This window comes from Acomys minous (genome assembly GCF_964271855.1).
Source record: "Acomys minous genome assembly, chromosome: 6".
Classification (NCBI taxonomy): domain Eukaryota; kingdom Metazoa; phylum Chordata; class Mammalia; order Rodentia; family Muridae; genus Acomys; species Acomys minous.
The window spans coordinates 96,633,868-96,657,993 of NC_140487.1; the positions used below are offsets into that span (position 1 = coordinate 96,633,868).

Consider the following 24,126-nt stretch of genomic DNA (forward strand, 5'->3'; position numbering starts at 1 on the left):
TTTTAATTTGTTGTCAGGATAAAGTAGGGATCACTTCCAAGTCCTCTTTGTACAAAGCCCTGAGCCAGAAACTTCCATAAAATCCCATGAGGTTAGGGATTGGAAAGCTTCTGGGTTGGTGAACATGTGGAGGTGCAGGCTGGACCCTTGAACTCCGGGTCCCATCCCACATTGCTGGGCATCTCTTCCTTCTGCATATTCTGGGTTGTGACCTTTTCTAATAAGCTGGTAACCAAGGAAACGTTTCCTAAGGCATTCTACTTTTATGCACGTGTATGCGCACATCTCTGTGCTGTGTACACTAACCGAGGCAGGAAGAAGACATCACATCTCCTGAAGCCAGAGTTGCAGGCAGTTGTGAGCCGCCTGATACTAGTGTTGGGACTCCAAACTCTGGCCCTCTGGGAGAACAGCGAATGCTCTTAACCAGTTAAGCCATCTCTCCAGCCCCTCCTGAGCCATTCTAACACATGACCAAAGATGATGGTGCAATCACTGCAGCCTATCTTCAGAAAGGAGGGAGAGCATCTGGACTGATAGTTGGCCTGAGAAATGGGCTGGTCCTGCTGAGCAAGCCCTTCCTTTGTGAGGTCTGATGCTGTCTCCAGGTAGATAGTGTCCATAGACTTTCAGGTTTGTACACCCTGCTTGTTCCCACACAAGACTGCTTTGTGTGGAGAAAGCAAACAAACAAAACCCAACGAACAAGGACAGCAATAAAAGCCCTACTCCCCTGGCTTCAGGAGTGAAGTACTGTTGGCCGGGGGGGTGGGGGTGGGGGTGGGGGTGGGGGTGGGTGGGGGGGTGGTGGTGGCTCATGCCTTTAATCCCAGCACTTGGGAGGCAGAGGCAGGCAGATCTCCATGAGTTCGAGGCCAGCCTGGTCTACAAAGTGAGTCCAGGACAGCCAAGGCTATACAGAGAAATGCTGTCTCTAAAAACAAAAAAACCCCAAACCAACCAAACAAACAAAAAACCCAAACCAGAAGTAAAGTACTGAAAGTAATGTGGGCTCACAAAGAGAAAACAGGTTTGCATTTCCCTCTTAGTGTTTTCTAGAACACTGTCAGAGGCACGGGCAGACAGCAGGCGAGACATCTTTGGCACAGGAGGAGGTATCGTCCCTGTGATCTCTGGCTCCTTTGGATTTGTTGGAAAACCACAGCAGGTCCTTCTGATCTCCCATGCAGCAGCTTTGCAAACATTTTTCCTTCATGTATTAAATACCTTCTTGTTTGTTTGGGGGCTCAGGGCACATAACCCCAAAACCACTGAATGGGATGTGCCACTATGTGTTGGCTACTCTTTTTGTTTGTTTGTTTTTTTGTTTGTTTGAGACAGGCTTTCTCTGTGTAACAGCCCTGGCTGCACTGCACTCATTTTGTAGACCAGGCTGGCCTCGAACTCACAGTGATCCACCTGCCTCTGCCTCCTGAATCCTGGGATTAAAGGTGTGCGCCATGTGTTGGCTATTCTTATGTCAACTTGACACAAGCTAGAGTCATTTTCTTTCTTTCTTTGTCTTTCTTTTCTTCTCTCTTTTTTTTTTTCTCCATTTTGGTTTTCCAAGACTGGGTTTCTCTGTGTAGCCTTGGCTGTCTTGGCACTTAGTTTGTAGACCAGGCTGGCCTCGAACTCAGAGATCTGTCTGCCTCTGCCTCCCAAGTGCTGGGATTAAAGATGTGCATGCAACACTACTGCTGACTGTAAGGCATTTTCTTGGTTAGAGCTGACAGGGGAGAGCCCAGCGCCTTGTGGGTGGTGCCTTCGCTGGGCTGGTGGTCCTGGGTTCTATAAGAAAGCAGGTTGAGCAAGCTAGTAAGGCGCACTCTTCCACGGCCTCTGCATCAGCACCTGCCTCCAGCTTCTAGGCCTGCTTGAGTTCCTGACCTGACTTCCTTCAGTGATGGACTAAGATATGGACGTGCAAGCCAAATAAAGTCTTTCCTCCCCAACTCCCCACTGCCTCCTCTTCCCCTGCCAAGACAGGATTTCTATGTGCAGCCTTGGCAGTCCTAGAACTAGCTCTGTAGACCAGGCTGGCCTTGAACTCACAGAGATGGGCCTGCCTCTGTCTCCCCACTGCTGGGACTAAAGGTGTGCATCACCACCACCACCTGGCCCCAGCTTGCTTTTGGTCATGGCACTCCACCATAGCAACAGTAACCCTATCTAGATCGCCTCCTGTGGCTTTCCTCCATGTGTTTTCAAGGTTGTTATGCTGAGAAACTACAGACACGAAAGCAGCTTGAGAGAGCTATCTTTTGTAAAAGAAATTTACATCTATACAGGAAATGCAGGTCAGCAAAAGTTTCTGTGTCAAGAAGAGGGCTTTATTTGTGTGTGTGTATGCATGAGCACACGCAAGTGCACATTCATGTGTGTGAATATGGGCGTGGATGTGCCACAGCCTTCTTGAAGACGTGAAAGGATAACCCCATGATGGTCCTGGCCTTTTACTCTTCTTTCAGACAGGGTTCCCTCTGTTTTTCTACGCTGTGCTCACCAGGATCCCTGGCCCTTGAACATCCAGGAATTCCCTACTCTCTGCCTCCTGTTTCCCCATAGGAACACTGGGATCACAGATATTGTGTGTTACAGACACCAGGTGTTTGGCTTTTACAGGGGCCTGGGGATTCAAATCAGGTCTTCGCACTTGCAAGCAAGTGCTTTACCCACTGAGTCATGACCTAGGCCCACATCATTTTTATTCTTGGAGAGACTTTAGCTGTTTCTGAGAAACCCGTTCCTCACCCTACAACTCCTCCCCACACCCTACCAAACTTGTCTTTACTGTGCCCCAGAGGTCCCGAGGCCCTTTCTAGATAGCTCAGGGCGCTGTACAAACTTTGGACATCTGACCTTTTTTAAGACTCATGTTTTATGGGACACCCATGCACGTACATGGAATTAAAATGGGCTCACTCTTATTTATTTGCCCTATGTTGTTAATTTTTTAAAAATGCTTTTTTTTAGTTTATGTATGAGAATATTTTGCCTGCCTGCATGTCTGTGCTCTGCATTGTGTCTGGTGCCCAAGGAGTTCCAAAGAGGATGTAGGCTCCCTTGGAGCTGGAGTTACAGAGAGTTGTGAGCTGCCATGTAGGTGCTTGGAATCGAACCTACATCCTCCAGAAGAGTAGCCAGTGCCCCTAATCACTGAGCCATATTTCTAGCTCTTATAGATTTAACCTATGGCCTAGCAAAACAGCCCAGAACAATACAGGGAAGTTACTTCCCTCCCCTCCACTTGGATACACCCCCCCCCACATATCTCCCATATTTATGTATGTACATATATTTGCATTTATGTATGGTAGATTTGTTTTCCCAGCTAGATTCAGTAGGTAAAGTGTGCTCAATGAAAATTAGCTAAATAGCAATCGTAATGAGGGGCCCTCAGTCCAGCCTACGAGGCCAGGGGGCCCGGGGAGCACGTCTGCTGCTTTCTTACCTCTTCGCACTTTCTTCTCTCATTTTCCAGCTGTTTGTGCAGAGCCTCTTGTTGCTGGGAGCTGGTTGCTGCCTGTTGGCTCTCTTTGTCCTGCAAGGCCCTCAGTTGCCTCTGGAGCTCATTTATGTCCTGGTCTAGGAGGACCCTGAGGATGATCAATGCACAGCAGATCACTCTCTGTACTGCCACACTCTGCAAGCCGTTCGCAGACCTAAAACTTCTGGCCCAGCAAGGGGCGAGTTCTTCTGGCACAGTGAGGCGCAGCTGTGCCTCTGCCCAATCATCAGCTCCCAGCTCCCCACTCCCTGACCCCACCACCCACCAACTGCTTTACTCGCGGCTTTAATAGCTGTTTCCTAGGAAGGCTTTCTTGAGCCCTCAGCTCCACAGATGCTAGGTTCCTTCCAGTCGCTTCTGCAGCCTTCCTAGCCTTCTGCATGATGCCCGCCACATATCACCACAGTGCAAGTGTCTCGGGGCAAGGGGATTCACTGCAGCAGTACTCAAACTCTACAGCACAGTGGTGCACATCTGTAGTGCCAGCGACTCAGGAGGTGAGGCGGCGGTTCACTTGAACTCAGGAGTTCAAGGTGAAGCAAACTTCTGTTTCAGACAATCCATCACTCAATCAACATAAAAGTATGTTTCTATGTATCTAGTCCAACGTTTTCAGACAACTGGAACCAATCACATATAGACGGTGGGGGGCGTGTCCCATGAACCCACAGGGCCAGAGGCTGAAGAACCTCACAATAGCCGCCTGGTTCAGGGCTGCTTGGAGACTCAGAATACAAGGGAGCCAGCAGGTCAGGCCGATGGTCTGAAAGCACCACGCAGAGCTCCTGGCGCAGCGCCACACTCAAAGGCTGAGGAAGCCAGAGACAACAGCAGAAAACCCTGTTGTTTACTAAGGGCCCAGCCCTTGGGAGAGCGAGTTTTTCTTTCTTTCTCTCACTTTCCCATTCCATCTGGGCCCTGGCCTTTTGGAAGTTGCTGCTTGCTCTCCCATTCAGTACACAACCTTGCCCTGAAACCCTCACAGACACCCCAATGTGTGCTCTGCCAATGTTGCAGGCATGTCTACTATCAGTCAGGTTGAGAAAATTTTGAATTAAATAAAAATAGGATTTCCAGACTTTGTGGAATGCAGCAGAAACAGAGCAACTGGTACCAGGAAATGTGTATGTTACAACGAAAAGAGAATCTAAAATCAGTGCTCAAAGCTCCCACCATAGGAAGCCAGAGGAAGACGAGCATTATAAACCAAGGACAAACAGAAAAGAAGAAGAATTTAAAAAAAAAAAATGGGGGCTGGAGAGAAGGCTCAGAGGTTAAGAGCACTGGCTGTTCTTCCAAAAGTCCTGAGTTCAATTCCCAGCAACCACATGGTGGCTCATAACCATTTGTAATGAGATCTGGTGCCCTCTGAATACTGTATAAATAATGAATAAATAAATATTAAAAAAAAATGAGAACCCTGGCCAGGTGTGGTGGTGGTGTGTCTGCAATTGCAGCACTCTGTCTGGAAGTTGAGGCAGGAGAATTGCTGTTAAGTTTGAGGCAAGCTTGGGCTATCTAGTGAGTTCCAAGATACCCCGGACTACAAAGTGAGACTGTATTGTGTCAAACCAGAACTTGGAAGGTGGCAGCATAAGGATCAGGAGTTCAAGGCCAGCCTTAGCTATATAGAGGCTAGCCTGGGGTAAATGAGATCCTGTCGAGAGGGGTGGGGTAGGGAGAATAGATAGATAAATGGAATAAAGGAAAAAAATAGAATGAAATAAACCCAAAAGGTAGGTCTTTGAAAAGACCAATACAATTGATACATCTCTATTTAGGCAGGCAAACCAAGATGTATAGGATACAGGTATTACCAATATCAGAAATGAAACAGGGGCCGTCTCCACTGATCCCACAGATAGTAAAAGAACATAAAGCCGGGCGTGGTGGCACATTGCCTTTAATCCCAGCACTCGGGAGGCAGAGGTGGGCGGATCACTGTGAGTTCAAGGCCAGCCTGGTCTACAAAGTGAGTCCAGGACAGCCAAGGCTACACAGAGAAACCCTGTCTCGAAAAAAAAAAAAAAAAAAACCAAAAAAAAAAAAAAAAGAACATAAGAGAGATTATATCATTATAGCACCATAAACAACTCTATTCCCTTAGATACGATAAGTTTGATGAGGAATGGTCTGGATTCTTGAAAGATGTAAACGACGGGGCTCATCATATAAGGAAAGAGAGATGACGTGGACACTGCTATGTCTACTGTAGAACCTGAAGTCTGCAGAGAGCAGTGCGCTCACACATAGCCCACACACTGGGAGTCTGCCGCCGGAACACCTCCTGACCCTGCAAATCTAAGACCAGCCTGGCCAATTCAGCAACACTTCCACCTCCGAAAAGAAGAGCGACGCCTGGGAAGATGGCTACGTTGGTAAAGTGCTGGGAATCAAATCCTCTGCAAGGGCATCAAGTGCTCTCAACCACTAAGTGGCCCCTCTGCCTCATTCCCAGTCCCACTGTAGCATCCTTTAAATGGGGGTTTTCTCAGTTCAGCTAGCTGGCCTTGCGGCAAGCTTGCCGGCACATCCTCAGTGTGCAGCTGGTGTTATCTGCCGCTTGGCCTGCAGGCGTGTACCATTCCTCAGTGTTGTGTCAGTGCAGGGGTCCACTTGTCTTTGGGGCGTCCTACTTTTTCCCTGTGAGCAGTAAACGCTTCCAGCTAGGCTCTGACTGCATTATGACAGGCTAGCCCACCATCTTAGGCTAGCCCACTATCTCCTGAGACATGCTAGTGAGGCAAGTGTTTCCTCACAGCATCTCAGTGCGTGTGTTCAGTCTTCATGCATACAAATATCCATCCAGAGCCAGGCATGGTGGCGCACGCCTTTAATCCCAGCACTCGGGAGGCAGAAGCAGGCAGATCGCAGTAAGTTTGAGGCCAGCCTGGCATACAAAGCGAGTCTAGGACAGCCAAGTATACACAGAGAAACCCTGTCTCGAAAAACAAAAACAAAAACAAATATCCAGCCAGTCACTTACTCAAGCACTCATTCAGCTAATCAACTAAAATTTACTCAGTAGTATCTTGTGACAGGTCCTGGCACAGAACTTCTATCGCTGGAAGTAAGATTCCGAGCTACAAGGTGCAAGTGAACACCTCCATGTGTTTTGAGCAGCTAATATATTTTGGGAAAAAATATATATGACTCATTCTGAACATCATACAAATGAGAGACGCATTGGTCATTGAGGTCCAGGGCATCCAGAAGAATGTTTTAAGTCAGAATCATAACTCTTATTTTAAGAGGAAGAAATCGACAGTTCCTATCTGCTGGCAGTTTGTTGATGTTAAAGATGCCTACAAACGATCCAGGTCTATCTGAAGAACGTTAGCCAACAAGGAAAAGACGCAACTTCATTGAAGCCCGAATCTGCACGGATCGCATCAGAGAGCTAGGCAAGCAGTGTGCCGGACATCACCGGGGAAATCCAGCCAAGGCAATTAGCCAGGGTTCTGGTAAATCTGTGCTCTGGGAGCCCTGCACCCCGGCGGTCCTTACCTCCTCTGCTGCTCCTCCTGACACTGCTGCTGCAGCCTGGCCTCGCTGCTCTTTGCTTCCTTGATCTCATCCTCTAGTTGCTTCTTGTGCAGAACACAAGCGTCTGAGAGGCACACTTGCCGCGCGTGCTCTAGTTTCTGCTGCAGGTCCAAAATCTTGGATGAGAAAGCAAAAAACGTTATGGGGTGTGTGGCCCCTTCTCAGTAACAAACTCTATACTACATTGAACTATAGCAAGGACTGAGGTAGGAGATGGGGCGGGGCACTTTCATACGCTGTGTTATAAAGGCACCTCTGCGCCTCGCACTGTAAAAAGGAATCTGTACGTGCATACATGTACATACATGTCGTTGGCAGTTTAGCACGCACATGCTGTTAATGGCTTGCGTGTTCTCAGTTAACCGTCCCCGCCATCAGTCCAGGTGACCTGGATGGGGACAAGACTGACACCAGCAGAGACTAGCCTGACTCAGCGGTTCAAGTGCCTGAGGAAAACCACCCGGAGAGTGAGGGATGAAGCAAGGATGATAGGGAAGCAGACGTCCTAAGTCCCGGAAGTGCGGCTGAGCACGGAAGCAGAGGAGCCAGCCTCTTGCCCTCGCTCTGCCTCCCCTTCTCCCTGTGTATCCTGCTGGCCTGGGGTGAGATAGAAGATGTTAATACATTGTCTTCTCAGATTGTCAGCAGTCTGAATAAAGTTTTGTCTTGTTTTTGTTTTTGTTTTGGTCTCCTTGTGTAACCTTGGCTGGCCCAGAACTCACTATGTAGGCCAGGCTGCCTTGAAATTCACAGAGATCCCCCTGCCTCTGCCTCTCAAGCCCTGGGCTTGAAGGCCTGTGCCACCACACCTGGCATAAAGTGTCATTTGAAGAGTTGGTTCCTCTCTCTTGTTCACTGGCTTCCTCAGGTGACAGCAATGAACTCCCGGTGCCCAGGTCGTACCCATTGCTCACTGCCGCAGCTCCAGGCTGGCACGTGCACATACTGCCCCTCATCCACTGCAGCCTGCGGCAGTGTGCTGCTCAGTGGCTCAGAGTGCTTAGCTATTCTCGCAAACAACCTGGGTTCAGTTCCCAGAACCCTCATGGCAGCTCCCAACCATCTGTGACTCCAGTTCTGGGGATCTGATGCCCTCTACTGACCTTCTCAGGCACCAGGCATGCATGTGGTGCACATACATACATACATACAGGCAAAACATTCATACAGACACAATTAAAATAAATAACTCTAATTTATTTATAATTTTTTTTGTTTTTTTGTTTTTTGTTTTTCGAGACAGGTTTCTCTGTGTAGCCTTGGCTGTCCTAGAATCACTTTGTAGACTAGGCTGGCCTCGAACTCATAGCTATCTGGCTGCCTCTACCTTCCTGAGTGCTGGGATTAGAGGCACCACCACACCTGGCTTATGTTATAGCTTTAATTAAATATACACTTATGTCTATATAGATATATTTATGTAATATTTATATATGTATGTGCACATCTGTATACAGTTGTGTGGAGACCAAGAATTGATAAGGAGTCTTCTCCTCTGTGGGGCTGGGGTACTGTGGGACTGGGAGGAGCCGGTCCAGAGCAGGGGTGGGATAGAGTAATGTCCAACCCTGGAAATCTTGACACAGGGTGGTAGGAGTGAGGACCACTCTCTCCCCTGCCCCAGGGCCTGCATGTCCCGGTGCACCTAGTCCTGCACCTTATGCCCCTTACCTTTGCCCCCACCAGAGGAGGTCACATGGTCACAGCCAGCTTAAACATCCCTTTTCCTTATAAGGCCATGTTCAGCAAGCATCTGGGATTCCTCTTCATGCAAAGAAGGCAGTCCCAGCACCTAAGCCCTGGCCAAGCACTCACCCCCAAAGCCTCTACCCACTCCCTGAAGGTTTAAGTAGCCTTTGCTCTCAGCAAGCAAACTGCTCAGGGCTCTCTATTTTACCCTGGCCCCTCATGCTCTCTCTCAGGTCATGATCATGCCGTTAGGGAGCAAGGATGGAGTAGCGACAGTACTCCTTTGTCTCTCTCCACCTTATTTTTTGAGACAGGGTCTCTTGCTGGTCACTCACTTATTTTGGCGAGGCTGGATGACCAGGCAGCTCCGGGAACCCTCATGTTTCTGTTTCTCCAAAACTGGGATTGCAGCCATATGCTGTGGGTGCTGGGGATCTGAACTCACGTGGCGTGCTTGTGTGAGGCACCTTACTGACTGAGCCATCTTTCCGGTCCCAGAAAGATTCATTTTTTAAAAAACTTCATTCAGTCTTCAAAAATACACAAGAATTATTATGATAAGGGCAGAACAAATATTATTATTAAAAATAGGAAAAACAGCTGGGCGTGGCACTCGGACTGCTGTGAGTTCAAGGCCAGCCTGGTCTACAAAGTGAATCAAGGACAGCCAAGGCTACACAGAGAGACCGTGTCTCAAAAAACAAAACAAAACAAAACAAAAAACCAAAAAAAAAAAAAAAAAAAAGAAAGAAAAAGAAAAAGAAAAGAAAAAAAAAGGAAAAACATGTTTGCACATACCTATTTCTTAAGGTCAGAAGGGAGCAGGGCCCCAGCTGTACACTCTGCTTCTTGAGCAAGAGCACAAAGATAATTACCTTTTCCTGCGCATCGGTTGCTTTCACTTTCTCCCGAGCCAGAGTCTCCTGTAGGCTCTGCTGGGCCTTAATGCTCTGCGCCTGCTTAAGTCCTTCCAGCTCCAGCTCCCTGACTTTCTGCTGACAGTGCTTCCACTCAGCCATGAGTGACGACTGCTCCCTGGCGTGGTCTAGCAATTTCTCTTGGGCCTGCTTGAGTTCGATTTTGATCTAGAGATGGGACGGGCATAAATAAAAATCATAAAAAAAAAAAAAAAAAAACAAGGCCGGGGCTGCAATTAAATGGTAGAAAGTGTGCCCAGCATTCCTGAGGCTCTGGGCCTGAGACCCAGAGCACGCATAAATGCACACGCAAAGATAAAAATAAACATGGAAGTTGGCAAGATGGTTTGGCCAGTAAAGATGCCTGCCACCAAGCTTGGCGACATGAATGCTACATGGTGGAAGGAGAGAAACAACTCCCCAGAGTTGTCCTCTGACCTCTGTGTGCATGCCAAGCTATGTGTGCGCCACACTCATGCACATACAATGATATTATTATTATTTTTTCTTTTTCTTTTTGGTTTTTCGAGACAGGGCTTCTCTGTGTAGCCTTGGCTGTCCTGGACTCACTTTGTAGACCAGGCTGGCCTCAAACTCACAGCAATCCGTCTGCCTCTGCCTCCCGAGTGCTGGGATTAAAGGCGTGGGCCACCACGCCCGGCTCACAATGATATTATTATGGATGACAATAATAATTAAGTTCAAGGAGTTATCACTATAAGTATATACTAGATTAGCAGGTAAATTGTGAAGTGTGACAGTTCTAAGAACTGGCAAGGATGAAAACAATGCTACACTTTACACAGTGTCGATCAAACCAGACCAGATGAGTGTGTGAGTGACCCACACGCTGCCTCTATAGTTGAATGAACCGACTCCGCTCTCCTCCCAGAGAGCCGCATAAGTGGACATTAGCATGCACACACATGGGTGTGCGTGTCCATGTTCTTTAAAAAGTAGCAAGACAGGGGGCTGGAGAGGTGGCTCAGAGGTTAAGAGCACTGTCTGCTCTTCCAGAGGTCCTGAGTTCAATTCCCAGCAACCAAATGGTGGCTTATAACCATCTATAATGAGATCTATTTCCCTTTTCTGGGGGGCAGGCATACATGCAGGCAGAATGTTGTATATATAATAAATAAATAAGTATTTTTTAAAAAAGTAGCAAGACAAACCAGCAACCCTTACTGCTTATATTATTCAGTAAAGAATGCTTCATCTGTGAGTTGGACATATCTGAAATAATTCCTGAAGGCCAGAGGCATGTTGTCTCCAAAGATGTTAGTTAACAGATGTATAAGAGTCAAGCTACAGGGCGCTAGAGAGATGGCTCAGAGGTTAAGAGCACTGGCTGCTCTTCCAGAGGTCCTGAGTTCAATTCCCAAGAATCACATGGTGGCTCACAACCATCTATAACATGATCTGATTCCCTCTTCTTGCCTGCAGGTGCACATGCAGGCAGAGCACTGTATACATAATAATAAATAAATAATTTTTAAAAATGAGTTGAGCTGTGTGGTGGTGCACTTCTTTAATGCCAGCACTCGGGAGGCAGAGGCAGGTGGATCACTGTGAGTTTGAGGCCAGCCTGGTCTACAAAGTGAGTCCAGGACAGCAAAGTTAACACAGAGAAACCCTGTCTCGAAAAACAAAAAGAAAGAAAGAAAGAAAGAAAGAAAGAAAGAGAGAAAGAAAGAAAGAAAAAGAAAGAAAGTCAAGCAAGCCACACGGAGAAAAAAAATATATGAAGAAATTACAACCTAAGAGCCAAATGCTTCCTAATTACTGATGGGTCAAAAGTCGATGGAAAAAAATTACCATTAGCCTCGTCTCTATGATAACACCAAGAAGAAATCCTAGTTGAGCGTTATATAAACTTCCCCTTTTCCAGTGAACATTCATTTTTCCCTCCCGGTATACCAGTGCAACTCCTCATGTTCTCGCTGCATACTGACCCAGGGACTGTACCCTTGGAGAGCTGGTGGCGCTTTTGAAATATTGACAAGAACAAAATCTGTTCACGGCTCGTTTCTTCTCAGAAGGAACTATGGCCTAACAGAAAGCCCGGGGTTTCCCTTTTCCAAGTACAACCCTTGCTGCAAAGGAAATCCAGCAAGCTGAGCAGGTGCGTGGGGGACAGTGGATTGGTTCAGAGTCACGAAACCCAAGCCTCGCGTTGCTAACGAGGAGGGTCCTATCCTTTCCCGGCTCTCTGCCCATTGGCTCCCTAGAGGGTCCCATCCCTTCCCATCTCTCTGCCCATTGGCTCCCTAGGCCAGAGAAGCGAGAGTCAGTGATGAAGGCCACAGCCGTGGTTTAGAGATGCTGCGGAGGGCCTTTAGGAAAGGCTGTGCCTGAGAGTGTTACCTTCATGTTTTCCTCCTGGAGCAGACTGTTATGCTGTTTGAAGTCCAAGCTCCTGCCCCTCTCGTACCGCAGCTCCTTCTCAGCCGAGTTGCACAGGAGCTGGAGGCGGTGCAGTTTCTGGAACAGCTGCTGGACTTCCCCTTGGTGCTGGTGGCCCGCTTTCTCTCCCGATGTTAGGTACTGAGGCAAACATTTAAAGAGAGAGATGCATTCAAGCTCTCAACACATGTGCGGGGTGGGGGGGTCTGAGTGCTCACGGACAAAGGCTTTGGGAATGAGTTCGCTTACGTACAACACGGAGGCTTCTACGCCTATGGCTGCTCGGTGATGCTCCCGTAATTCAAAAGCTTCTACACCGGAGTGAGAAGGCCAGCGAATTATGGGAACAAAAAGCAGCTGTGTGTGGACAATTAACTTTAAAAAATTTCTCATATCAGTGAAAGGCAAACAGAAGAGAGGATTTTAGAGTAAAGCACCCCTCTTCGGAGCCTCAGAACTACAAAATCCTTTAATAATCAAAACAACCAGGAACACACAGTATTTTGTAGTTAAAAAAACACACAGTTTTAAATTGTTCTACTCTGTGTTTATGGGTATTTGCCTGCATGTACGCCTGTGTGCTGCTTGCACATTTGGTGCCTGTGGAGCCCAGGAGCATGTCAGAGGCCCCAGAACAGGAGTTATAGACAGTTGTGAGCTGCCATGTGGGTGCTGGGAATCGAACCCGGGTCCTCTGGAAGAGCAGCCAGTGCTCTTAACTGCTGAGCCGCCTCTCCAGCTCCACATTTAATTTTAATTATTACATTTGATTAGCATGTGTGTGCATGTGCACATGTGTACACTTGTGTGCCACATGCGTGTGACAACCAGAGGGTAACTCTCAGGAGCTACTAAGCCATCTCACTAGCCCAACTAAAGAAAATGAATAAAAATTAAACATGAATCAAAGAGGGATCTGGGGAGCCAGCTTGCTGTTCTTCCTTGGGACAATCGGAGAGAGAAACTTCCTGTGAGCTGTTAGCAATCAGCATAGCAGCCGAATGGCGGCTCTCCACCTTCCTGATGCTGTGATCCTTTAATGCAATTCCTCATGTCGGGGTGACCCCCCCCAACCATAACACTATTTTCATCGCTACTTCACAGCTATGAATTTGCTATTGTTATGAATTATAATGTAAATATCTGTGTTTTCTGATGGTCTTAGGTGAAAGGGTTGCCCGACTCCCGAAGGGTTTGCGACCCACGGACTGAGAACCGCTGCCCTAGAGGACGTAGACCAGGGTTTCGCTACTTCCTCAGTGTGGGCACATACTGCCTACCTTATTCTGAACTAAAGTCTTTGTTTCTCTACCTGTAAGAGGCACTGGTTATGTTCCTGTCCAATTGTATTGCTTAATGAACATGGGTAGTTTAGTGTGGTACCCACAGCACAGCAAAATATCCAAAATGCTAGAAAAATGTTAAGGTTTTTTTTATTGTTTTTTGTTTTTGTTTTTGGCTTTTCGAGACAGAGTCTCTCTGTATAACCTTGGCTGTCCTGGACTCACTTTGTAGACCAGGCTGGCCTCGAACTCACAGCGATCCGCCCGCCTCTGCCTCCCTAGTGCTGGGATTAAAGGCGTGCACCACCACGCCTGGCCCGAAAAATGTTAAGTTTTAAGCCAACAATATTAAGTTAATACTGCTTCCAACTTGGTTGAAGAATAGTTAAGAAAGAAACTTCACCTGGGCTAGTGTTAACCAGACCATCAGCATCTGCAGCTGACGTCACAAGATAGTTTTGGCCGTGAAAGCTCAGAGGCTTGCTCATGAGAGAGGCTCCCAAAATTCTTTTCCTATTTATAAGCATTCTGAAAAGTTTGGCATCTGGCCCGTCTGTTGCTAGAATTGTACATTTAAGAAGATTAAGCTGATAGGGCACAGCAGACCAACACACACACACACACACACACACACACACACACACACACACGAGAGAGAGAGAGAGAGAGAGAGAGAGAGAGAGAGAGAGAGAACAGAAGAGTCATCACTGCATAGAACATGACAGAAAAAGCCCCTGTCCAAAACGCACTCGTTTCCTTGCCATTGTAAAGAGATGAAATCAGGGGGCTGGAGAGATGCTCAGTGGTTAAGAGGACCCAGGTTCAATTCCCAGCCCCAACTTGTTGGTTCACAACTATTTGTAACTCCAGTCCCAGAGGATCTGACACCTTCTTCTGGCCTCTTCAGGTACTATGTGTGATTAGCGCACATACACACACATGCAGGCAAACACACATGCACATTGAAAAAAAATGAAATTGCGTGCAACATCTGATTTGGAAAGTAGAAAGGTCAAACACACATCTATCTTTCTTGTACAACAGAGAAAGAATGGTTTCCTTTCAATAAATCTTACATGTACAACTGGACAGTCATGTACAAAATGAAGGCAGACCCTTCCTTGTAACACTTATAGACGGTATTTGAAAATGGATCCAAGATTTTATTATAAAGCTAAAAGTATAAAAATAGTCTCAGCCAGTCATGACGCTACATGCATTTAATCCCAGCACTCAGGGAGGCAGAGGCAGGCAGATCACTGGGAGTTTGAGGACAGCCTGGTCTACAAAGTGAGTCCAGGACAGTAAAGGCCACACAGAGAAACCTTGCTTCAACAAAACAAAACAAACAAACAAAAATTAAAGAAATAAAAATAGTCTCAGAAGAAACATGAGAACAAAGCCTTCTCGTGCTTATTTGGATAAGACCATGAGACAAACATTAAAAAGTTATAAAGAGGGCTAGGTGTGGTACCATAGATCTTTAGTCCCCATCACTCGGGGTTAGTGCGGTGTGGGGGGTGGGGGAGGAGAGACAGAAGCAGGTAGACCTTTGAGTTTGAGGTCAGTCTGGTCTACAGAGTGAGTTCCAGAACAGAGACAGGGCTTCACAGAGAAACCCTGTTTCAAAAGAAACAATTGCAACTTAATCCAAGGATTATGAGGTAAAGCCATAAATATATATGGTACACACACGTGTACGTGTGTGTGTGTGTGTGTGTGTGTGTGTGTGTGTGTGTGCGCGTGCCATGTATCTCCCTGGGAGAGACACAAGAGAACCTCCTTGGAAAACAAGAAGGGAGACCTTGGAAAACAAGAAGGGAGACCTTGGAAAACAAGAAAGGAGATCTTGGAAAACAAGAAGGGAGATCTTGGAAAACAAGAAGGGAGACCTTGGGCCAAAAGTGAGTTTTCATCCTTGCCCAGCCAGCAACAGGAATATCAACACAGCCCACTGATTCAATGTTGCCAACTTCCTGGACCACGGTGGGGCGTGTGAGCTGTCCTCCGTTTCACAGCTGCAGCAAAGCAGGCTTCAGGGCCCCAGTCTTGTTTATAGAAGTGGTACAGCTCTCTAGATCATAATCAAACATGAGCTTCTCTAACACATACACACACGTGTGACATACAGAACCCTGTGACGACTATATGTGCAGGCGTTGGTGACAGCTCACAGTGGGCCCTATAGTTTGCTTGGGCAATCTAAGTGGGTTCCGCACCCACACATCCCGATACAGAACTTTTCAACTTGGGGTAAACTTCAATGCCATCATCCCCACAATGCTCAACTTTTACCTTGAGTTTTGAGAAAACTTTAACATCAACAGCTGGCAGGGCCAGGTCTGCTGGGCCATGGACCACCCGCATCAGACCCAGATGTGGATGCTAGCCCATCACCAGCTGGCAGGGCCAGGTCTGCTGGGCCACGGACCACCTGCATCAGACTCAGATGTGGGTGTTCGCCCCATTACATCCCAGGTAACTCATTCTGGTTGAATAAGTAAGAACTTCAGCTTTCCCCAACAACTCACGGTCACTAAAGGAAACTTACGGAATATACTAGAGTTTGCTGAAGCCCAAGAGGCTGTGTGGTATGTAGATCTATCTGCCCTTCCATAAAGTGCCTACACTTGAAATTTCCTTAGAATGTTTACATATTTCATTGTTTCAAATCTGCTTTTTATCGTTATTGAGGGGCTGTTCTTGTTTGAGAATTTCATATGTTGACGTAATGTGTTTTGATCAGTGCACCCCCATTTCCTGCCTTCCTGTTCTTCCCCGTCCCCCTCCACTTTTCCCTCCCACTTTTGTACTTTGGTACTAGGTGCCAACTACGAGCACTTCAAATGGAGGGGAAAGATGAATTAAACTAACAAATTATCCAGGAATTACTTTTCAGACGTAAGATTACATGTAGGCAAAGCTGTATACTTTTAGCTGAGCATGATGGCACATTCCCACAGTCCCATCACTCAGGAGTAAGGCAAGAAGACTGAGCTTGAGGCCAGTCTCGGCTACATACTGAATTTCAAGCCAGCCTGGCTACAAAGCAACACCCTGACCCCAAAAGCCAAAGAAACCACCACTACCAAACCAACAACAACAACAACAATGGCTCTGCAATCCTGTTTCCCATTTCACATCTTCTCAAGTCTGCTGCTCTGGGCCAGTGTGCCAGAGGGGGAGGGGTGGCGTCTAAGTGTGACTTCTTGTTCAGCATTTGATGCCAAGCTCTTCTTTGGGCTTTCTCTCTGTCTCTCTCTGTCTCTGCCTCTGTCTCTCTCTCTCTGACAAGATCTCACCCTGCCTTTGAACTCCTGTGTGGTCTTCCCCCTTCAGTCTCCTATGAGTCAAAAATAGCGGTTCTCAGCCCGTGGGTCACGACCAAACACACGTTTCCAATAGTCTTAGGAACTGAGACACCACTCAGTAGCAAATTTACAGTTATGAAGTGGCAACAAAAATAAATTTATGGATGGGGGGGTTCCTAAGACCATCAAAAATATGTGTTTTCTGATGGTTGCCACCCACAGTTTGAGAACAGCTGGTCTACAGTCAACCCTGGTTACAGTTTCTTTAATTACTATTGCTTCTTCAAATTTTAGATCTTATTTCCAAATATAGGTTTTACTCATCTCCTTCTCCTCCTCCCTCCCCATGTTGGATTCAATCCAAGGCATGCTTACATCTTCAGCCCTTGACTTATATTTAAAAGAAGAAGAAGGAGGAAGAGGAGGAGGAAGAAGAGGAGGAGGAGGAGGAGGAGGAGGAGGAGGAGAAGAAGAAGAAGAAGAAGGAGAAGAAGAAGAAGGAGAAGAAGAAGGAGGAGGAGGAGGAGGAGGAGGAGGAGGAGGAGGAGGAGGAGGAGGAGGAGGAGGAGAAGAAGAAGAAGAAGAAGAAGAAGAAGAAGAAGAAGAAGAAGAAGAAGAAGAAGAAATTTTTGGCTGGTCATGGTGCCCCCTGCCTCTAATGCTAGCATTTTGGAGAGGCACACACAGATCTCGGTGATCAGCCTGGCCTCTATAGAGTTCCAGACCAGCCAGGGTTACACAGTGAGATACTATCTCGAAATAAATAAATGAAACCAGGTGTGGTGGAGCATCCTTTTAATCCCAGCACTTGGGAGGCAGAGGCAGGTGGATCTCTGTCAGTTCAAGGCCAGCCTGCACTAAAAAGTGAGTCTAGGACAGTCAGGCTGTTACACAGAGAAATCCTGCCTCGAAAAACCAAAAATAAATAAATAAATAATAAAATTAAAGGTTGAACTCTATTTCTCTGTGTGTGTGTCTGAGCATGTGACTTTAGGTACTCTCAGAGGCCCGAGATGTTAACTCCCCCTTGAGCTTGAGTTAAAAGCAGTTGTGAGTCACCCAGTGTGGGTTCAAGTCCTCTGCAAGAGCAGAAGTCACCCCCCAACCTTCCTTTATGTAAAGTATACCCTTGGCTTACTTCTCAAGTACACAGTATCAACTTTTTTTTTATAGACAGAGTCACTCACAGGCCAGGCTAGCCTCAAAGCCATGCACTGAAGGGTGACCTTGACCCTTGCCCCTTGACCCTCCTGCCTCTACCTCTCAAATTCTGAAATAGCCGGCTAGCACCTGGCATTTTATCAGCCCTTTGAGGGTGGTTTACTGAGGATCTCAAAAATAACTTCTGGAAAGGTGTCTACAGAAAATGTTTACTCTGAATAACGGAGTCCTGTTGGATTAAGACCAAACGTGGGGCTGGTGGCCACTCCCTTTGATTCTTTTCTAGGCGGAACCTGCAGTGAACAGCAAGGGCCTTACTCAAAACAATGGCTCTGAGGCCATTTTCTCTACTAAAATGAACACTTGGCTCACTTAGCTCCCTAGAACAGGGAGGGTTGCACGTACCCTGCCATCCTTTCACCCCTGCCCATCTGAAGCAGATGTGCTCCTTCTGAGCCTGAGCCTGCCTTGAGCATGTGGCTCAGCGGGGAGGGACATCCATGCCTGAGAGCGGCTGGAAGGCAGCAGGAGAGAACAAATGCCCCAGAGCTGTGTGGCACTGGCCCTGTAATTCAGAAAGCAGCCCTTCTATAACAAAGTGAACCAGCCGGTTCTGACTTCGGTTGTAATTTTATTACCACTCAAGCCATGGCTGTAACCTTGTATAAGAAACAGACATTAAGAATGGAGACTGGGGTGGGGGCTGGAGAAGTGGCTCAGAGGTTAAGAACACTGACTGCTCTTCCAAAGGTCCTGAGTTCAATTCCCAGCAACCACACGGTGACTTATAACTATCTATAATGAGATCCTTTGCCCTCTTCTGCCTCATATGCAGACAGAATACTGTATAAATAATAAATAAATGAATCTTTGGGTTTTTTGTTTTGTTTTGTTTTTTGAGACGGGGTTTCTCTGTGTAGCCTTGGCTGTCCAGGACTCGCTTTCTAGACCAGGCTGACCTCGAACTCACAGCGATCCACCTGCCTCTGCCTCCTGAGAGCTGGGATTAAAAGCGTGCCACCACACCCGCCAAATAAATGAATCTTTAAAAAAAAAAATGAAGATGGGTAAAATGATGCTTATTTCCAAAGGACGGGACCCAGGGTGTGTATCTGCAGCACCTACCTGGGTGCTACTGTCATCTGAACTATCCCCGTAGCTCTGAGACTGGGGGGTCTGCTCCTCTCCAAGTCTCCCAGCTTCCTTGGGCTCCACGGCCAACAGCTGTTCCTGGCCTCTCCAGTCTTGCTTCTGCTGTGACTCCTGCCTCTCTCCTGGAAAAGTGGCCGCCTTCACTGACTCTTCTGTCATTTCTTCCTGTTTACTTTCTCCTAATTCAGAACTTGGTACAAATATAACAACAACAACAACAACAACAAAAAAGCTATCAAACAAATATTCCTGTGGCAGAATGGGAAAGAAGAAAACCCTACACATTCGATTTTTGTTTTGTTTTCTTCCCAAAATTGAGTTGTACAGTGATGAGGCTGTTCTTGAGCATTTTACAGCAGTGACTCTTTTTCCCTTACAGTCGGGGAGATGACCTCTCATATTATTTTCATTTACCGTCCTATAGCCAGTTTAAATGATTTCTCTCCTCCCCAGACTTTTAGTATTGCACTGGGCAAATTTGGGTCATAAAGATTTTCAAATGCCACTCAAAAGCCACAGGGACGTCAACAGGCACTGGGGCTGCAGCGGGCTGTAAGAGGGTTATAATGAGAGATAAGGACAGGGAGAAAATTAGACTGAAAAGTAATATACGCCTTGGTTAATTGTTGGCAGGAGTAAAAGACAAGGGTGAAAGAATAGCGTGTTTGCACACACACATATATGGTTGCTGGTAGATTTTGGTAAAGATAAGAACGTGAATCTGGGCACGGTGGCGCACGCCTATAATCCCAGCACTCCGGGAGGCAGAGGCAGCCGGATCTCTGTGAGTTCGAGGCCAGCCTGGTCTACAAAGCAACAAAGCGAGTACAGGATAGCCAGGGCTACACAGAGAAACTCCATCTTGATAAAACCAAAACCAAAACGAAAGAACATGAGAAACCAAAGTATCCTAGGATAGTTTAGTAAGTAAGATCTGTAGGGGCCAGCAAGATGGCTCAGTGGGTAAAGGTGCTTGCTGCAAAGCCTGGTGTTCCAAGTTCAATCCCTGGGTGGATTCTTCACATGGATCAAGACCTTTACTTTATCCACTACAAGAGTGCTGTGGCATGCGTGCAGTGCACCTTCTACTCACTACTAAGCAAATGTTTTCTTTGTTATTTTTGGTTTTTCAAGATGCTTTCCAGGGACATGCCAGGGAAACTAGATGAGAGCTGCTCTCTCCATCCACATAATAAATATCAGGATGGGAACCAGGATTGGGTCTGGAGAGACCCAGGACACAGGAGAGCCAGACCAGAAACCTTGGTTTGGAACACTAGGACACAAGGAAGAGTTGGTCAGGGATAGAGGGTTCATTTTACACAGAAGCCAAAAGCTTAAAGAGCAAATCATAGGAGGCTGGGACGCCAGAGAAGGGGGCGGGGCACTCCTTGAGAAGCTAAGCCACAGCAACAGGAGGAGGCGCGCACCTTCAGCCATCAGCAAGTCATATGTAGATGAGTACACACAGATACGCCGGGTGGAGTTGCTGCGTTTTGTTTCGGCTGTTTTTCTTTTTCCTTTTTGGCGGTGCTAGAATTGAACCCAGGGCTTTCTGCAAGCTGGGTAAGCATTCTGCCACCTAAGCTACAGCCGCTTGTATGCTTATCCCCTCAATCGGAAGTTCGTTCGGGGTACCTTGGAGCCCGGCACTGCATGCTGCACACTCAGAGCTGTTACTCACGTTTAAGGAGGCAGCTGGCAACAGAAATCCAGAGCCATAAAGGTGTTTATAGCTTCTGAGCCTGGAGAGACGGCTCAGCGCTTAAGAGCACTGGTTGCTTTCCCAGAGGGACCTGGGCTGGCATCTCATAACCATCCGAGACTCTAGTTCCAGGCATCTGATGCCCTCATCCGGCTTCCACAGGTACCAGGCACACTTGAGATGCCCAGACACACATGCAGGCAAATCACCCATACACATAAAAGCAATTATTTAAAAAAAAAAAAGCCCTAAAACATCTAAGTATGCTTAGATTCTGGAAAACAACAACAACAACAACAACAAACCATGAACATTTATTGTTCTGTGGATTGGATCTCGGGGTCTCATGCACACTAGGCAGGTGCTGCACTATTGAGTTGTAACCCCAGTCTCCCTGATATAGTCTAAGAAAATAATTCATAAGAAAAAAAAAGCTGAGTGTGTGATGCTGCTCATAATTATTTTATTTAAAACAGCAGTGACACACAGTTCGGTTCGGACATGGTTTTATTGTTTCTCCCAAGAGGATCCCCTGAGCAAGCCAGCCAACAAGGTGGAAGGGCAGCCGAGGAGGACTCCTGACATCCACCTCCTTGGGCCTTGACATACAGGCACACACACATATACATCCACATGTGTAAACATGTACACACATGCTTACACACAGGAAAAAAAGATGACTGTCCCTTCCTTGCTCACTGGCTTCCAGACTTGCTTTGATTATATATATATATATATATATATATATATATATATATATATATATATATATATATATATATATATTTAAGATTTATTGTTATGTATACAGTGCTGAAGAGGGCATCAGATCACATTATAAATGATTGTGAACTACCATGTGGTTGCTGGGAATTGAACTCATGACCTCTGGAAGAGCAGTCAGTGCTCTTAACCACTGAGCCATCTCTCCAGCCCAATGTTATCCCTTCTTACACATGTTCCTTCTATTATAATGCCATCTGCTGGGACGCCCCAGCCAGAGGTGGGTGCCATGCTTCTGAACCCCCAGAACTATGAGGCGGAGGCAGGTGGATCTCTGAGAGTTCGAGGCCAGCCTGGTCTACAAAGTGAGTCCAGGACAGCCAAGGCTACACAGAGAAACCCTGTCTCGAAAAAAAATTCAGCCTCAAGTACTTTTTCAAAGCAATAGACTTGCTCCCCAGTGCAAATGACACAGTGAAACTGGAATTCAAAATAATTCATTTATTTAAAATTGTATTACATTTAAGTGTGTGTGTGTGTGTGTGTGTGTGTGTGTGTGTGTGTGTGTGTGTGTGATAGGACAACCTGTTCAAATCAGTTCTATCCATTTGTCATATAGGTCTTAGTGATCAAACTCAGGCTTGGTGACAAGACCCCTTGAGCCATCTCCTGGTCCTCCCCTTAGTTTTTGAGATGAGGGGTCTCCCACTGAACCTAGAGCTCACCAATGTATCTAGAAGGGCTGGCCCCTGGCCTGGGAGTTATAGGGACCCTTCTGTGGCAAACCGTCAGAGGGACAGGTGAACATCACTGTACCTGGCTTTTACATGGGTGCTGGAGATCTGAACTTAGGCCCTTGTGTTTACCTGGCAAGCTCCCCACTGCCTGAGCCATCTTCCCAGCCACCTCTCCCCACACTCAAGCTACTGCTTACTCTAACATCTTCATCCTGACTCTAGCCACTAATCTCTAAATCCTGTTGATTTTTTTGTTTGTTTGTTTTTCGAGACAGAGTCTCTCTGTGTAGCCTTGGTTGTCCTGGCCTCGAGTTGTAGACCAGGTTGGCCTCGAACTCACTGGGATCCACCTGCCTCTGCCTCCCAAGTGCTGGGATTAAAGGCGTGCACCACTATGCCTGGCCCTATTGATTTTTTAAAAAAATATGTTTTACACATAATAGGCAGAATGACTTTTCTTTCTTTCTTTCTTTTCTTTTTCTTTTTTTGGTTTTTCAAGACAGGGTTTCTTGTGTAGTCCTGGCTATCCTGGACTCCCTTTGTAGACCAGGCTGGCCTCGAACTCACAGCGATCCACCTGCCTCTGCCTCCTGAGTGCTGGGATTAAAGGCACGCGCCACCACCATCCGGCTCAGAGTGACTTTTCTAAAGCATGAACCTATTGTTTTGCCTAGGCTGCTAAACTCTATAGTTTAAAAAAAAATTTTATTTTTATTTTTACTTTATGTATATTGGTGTCTGTACGAGAGTGCTGGATCCCTTGGAACAGGAGTTACAGACAGTTGTGAGTCGACACGTGAGTGCTGGGAATTGAACTCTAATCCTCTGAAAGAGCAGCCAGTGTTCTTAACCATTGGGCCATCTCTTGAGCTTTGGAGGTTTTTTTTTAATTGTTTAAACTCCTAACTAGGGTTGTGGACATAGTTCAGTATTGGACACTTTAGCACAGTGAAGCCCCATGACTAACCCCAATATGGCAAAACCAGCAAGCAAACAAATACCCCCCTGATCCAAGCCTCCCATGTACTGATACAAGCCCCCCCCCTCTCCCAATTTGGGATCCTGCCTGCATCTTCTTTTCATTGTTTCGCTTCCCTAGAGTTCTTCTAAACAACCTCACACAAACCACACACCCCTTGAACATCATGTTCTGCCTCTCCCTCCCCCTCTCTGTCTCTGTCTCCCGGCACCACCCGTTTGCCCCTTGATAGATTATTAAGCCAGCCTTCCCTTGCTGAACTATCTTCTCCCATCAGGCCCCAAAGACTGTAAGGTCAAACCTACCTCTGCCTGGAACACCCGCACAGCGGACAAATGGTTAGGGGTTGAATGTGGCTGTGTTCCAAATCTGACTGAAGTGGGGCCGTTGGAGGTGGGGAGAGAGGGGCACGTGTGGCGGGTACATAGAGTTCTCAAGAGTCCCACTCAACAGTGAGAAGTAGTTTGGACCAAGCTACAGGTACGAGGGTGGGATGGAGCTCTAGAGAGAAGGCCAGAGTCTGTCTCCCGGCAGCGTTCCCCTGTAGACGACTGAAGGCCCCAGGCTTGCTACTGTGGCAAGTCTCCCCATCAGGGACCCATACCGGTCCGGTCCGGCGGGCTCAGCAGCTGTGAGCAACACAGCCAGTTCTTCCTGTGAAGAGTTTTCAGACCGCTATGTCCCGACAGTCTCTTGCTCTAGGCCAGTTAGTCTTCATCTGTGGCTCACGGTGGATTAATGACCTGCCTGTCACCTTCCATCGCCATCCGCGGAGAAGCCAGAGAACAACTCCCCTTGAAACCTGTCCCACGGTCCCCAGCGCGCTCTACGACTGGGCTTCCTTGAGCCCTCCAACAAACCTAAACGTGGCGATCCGGCTTCTGGTGCCTGGCTCTTGGGCTCTCTCTCAGAGATGTCCCCATCTCTCCCGGCCGCCCATGCCACCCCGCACCTATCCCCGCCATCCCTCCAAGATGCCCCTTCCCGCCGTAATAACGGTTTCCTGGTT

The 24,126-nt window shown here is 47.2% G+C and overlaps 1 protein-coding gene across 6 annotated transcripts in view; it reads right to left on the reverse strand.

Annotated features, from left to right (window-relative positions):
- CCDC30 (coiled-coil domain containing 30) overlaps positions 1-24,126 on the reverse strand; it is a 79,335-nt gene that overhangs the window by 15,442 nt on the left and 39,767 nt on the right. For 4 of the 6 annotated variants that reach the window (XM_084787403.1, XM_084787402.1, XM_084787404.1 and 1 more), the window contains 5 exons: positions 18,947-19,163; positions 12,028-12,207; positions 9,622-9,831; positions 7,019-7,173; positions 3,455-3,599 (listed from right to left, as the gene is read on the reverse strand). In XM_084787403.1, coding sequence (XP_084643529.1) covers positions 3,455-3,599; positions 7,019-7,173; positions 9,622-9,831; positions 12,028-12,207; positions 18,947-19,163 — 907 coding nt within the window. The remainder of the gene's footprint in view (positions 1-3,454; positions 3,600-7,018; positions 7,174-9,621; positions 9,832-12,027; positions 12,208-18,946; positions 19,164-24,126) is intronic. The other 2 variants (XM_084787405.1, XM_084787407.1) reach the window with 1 other exon arrangement.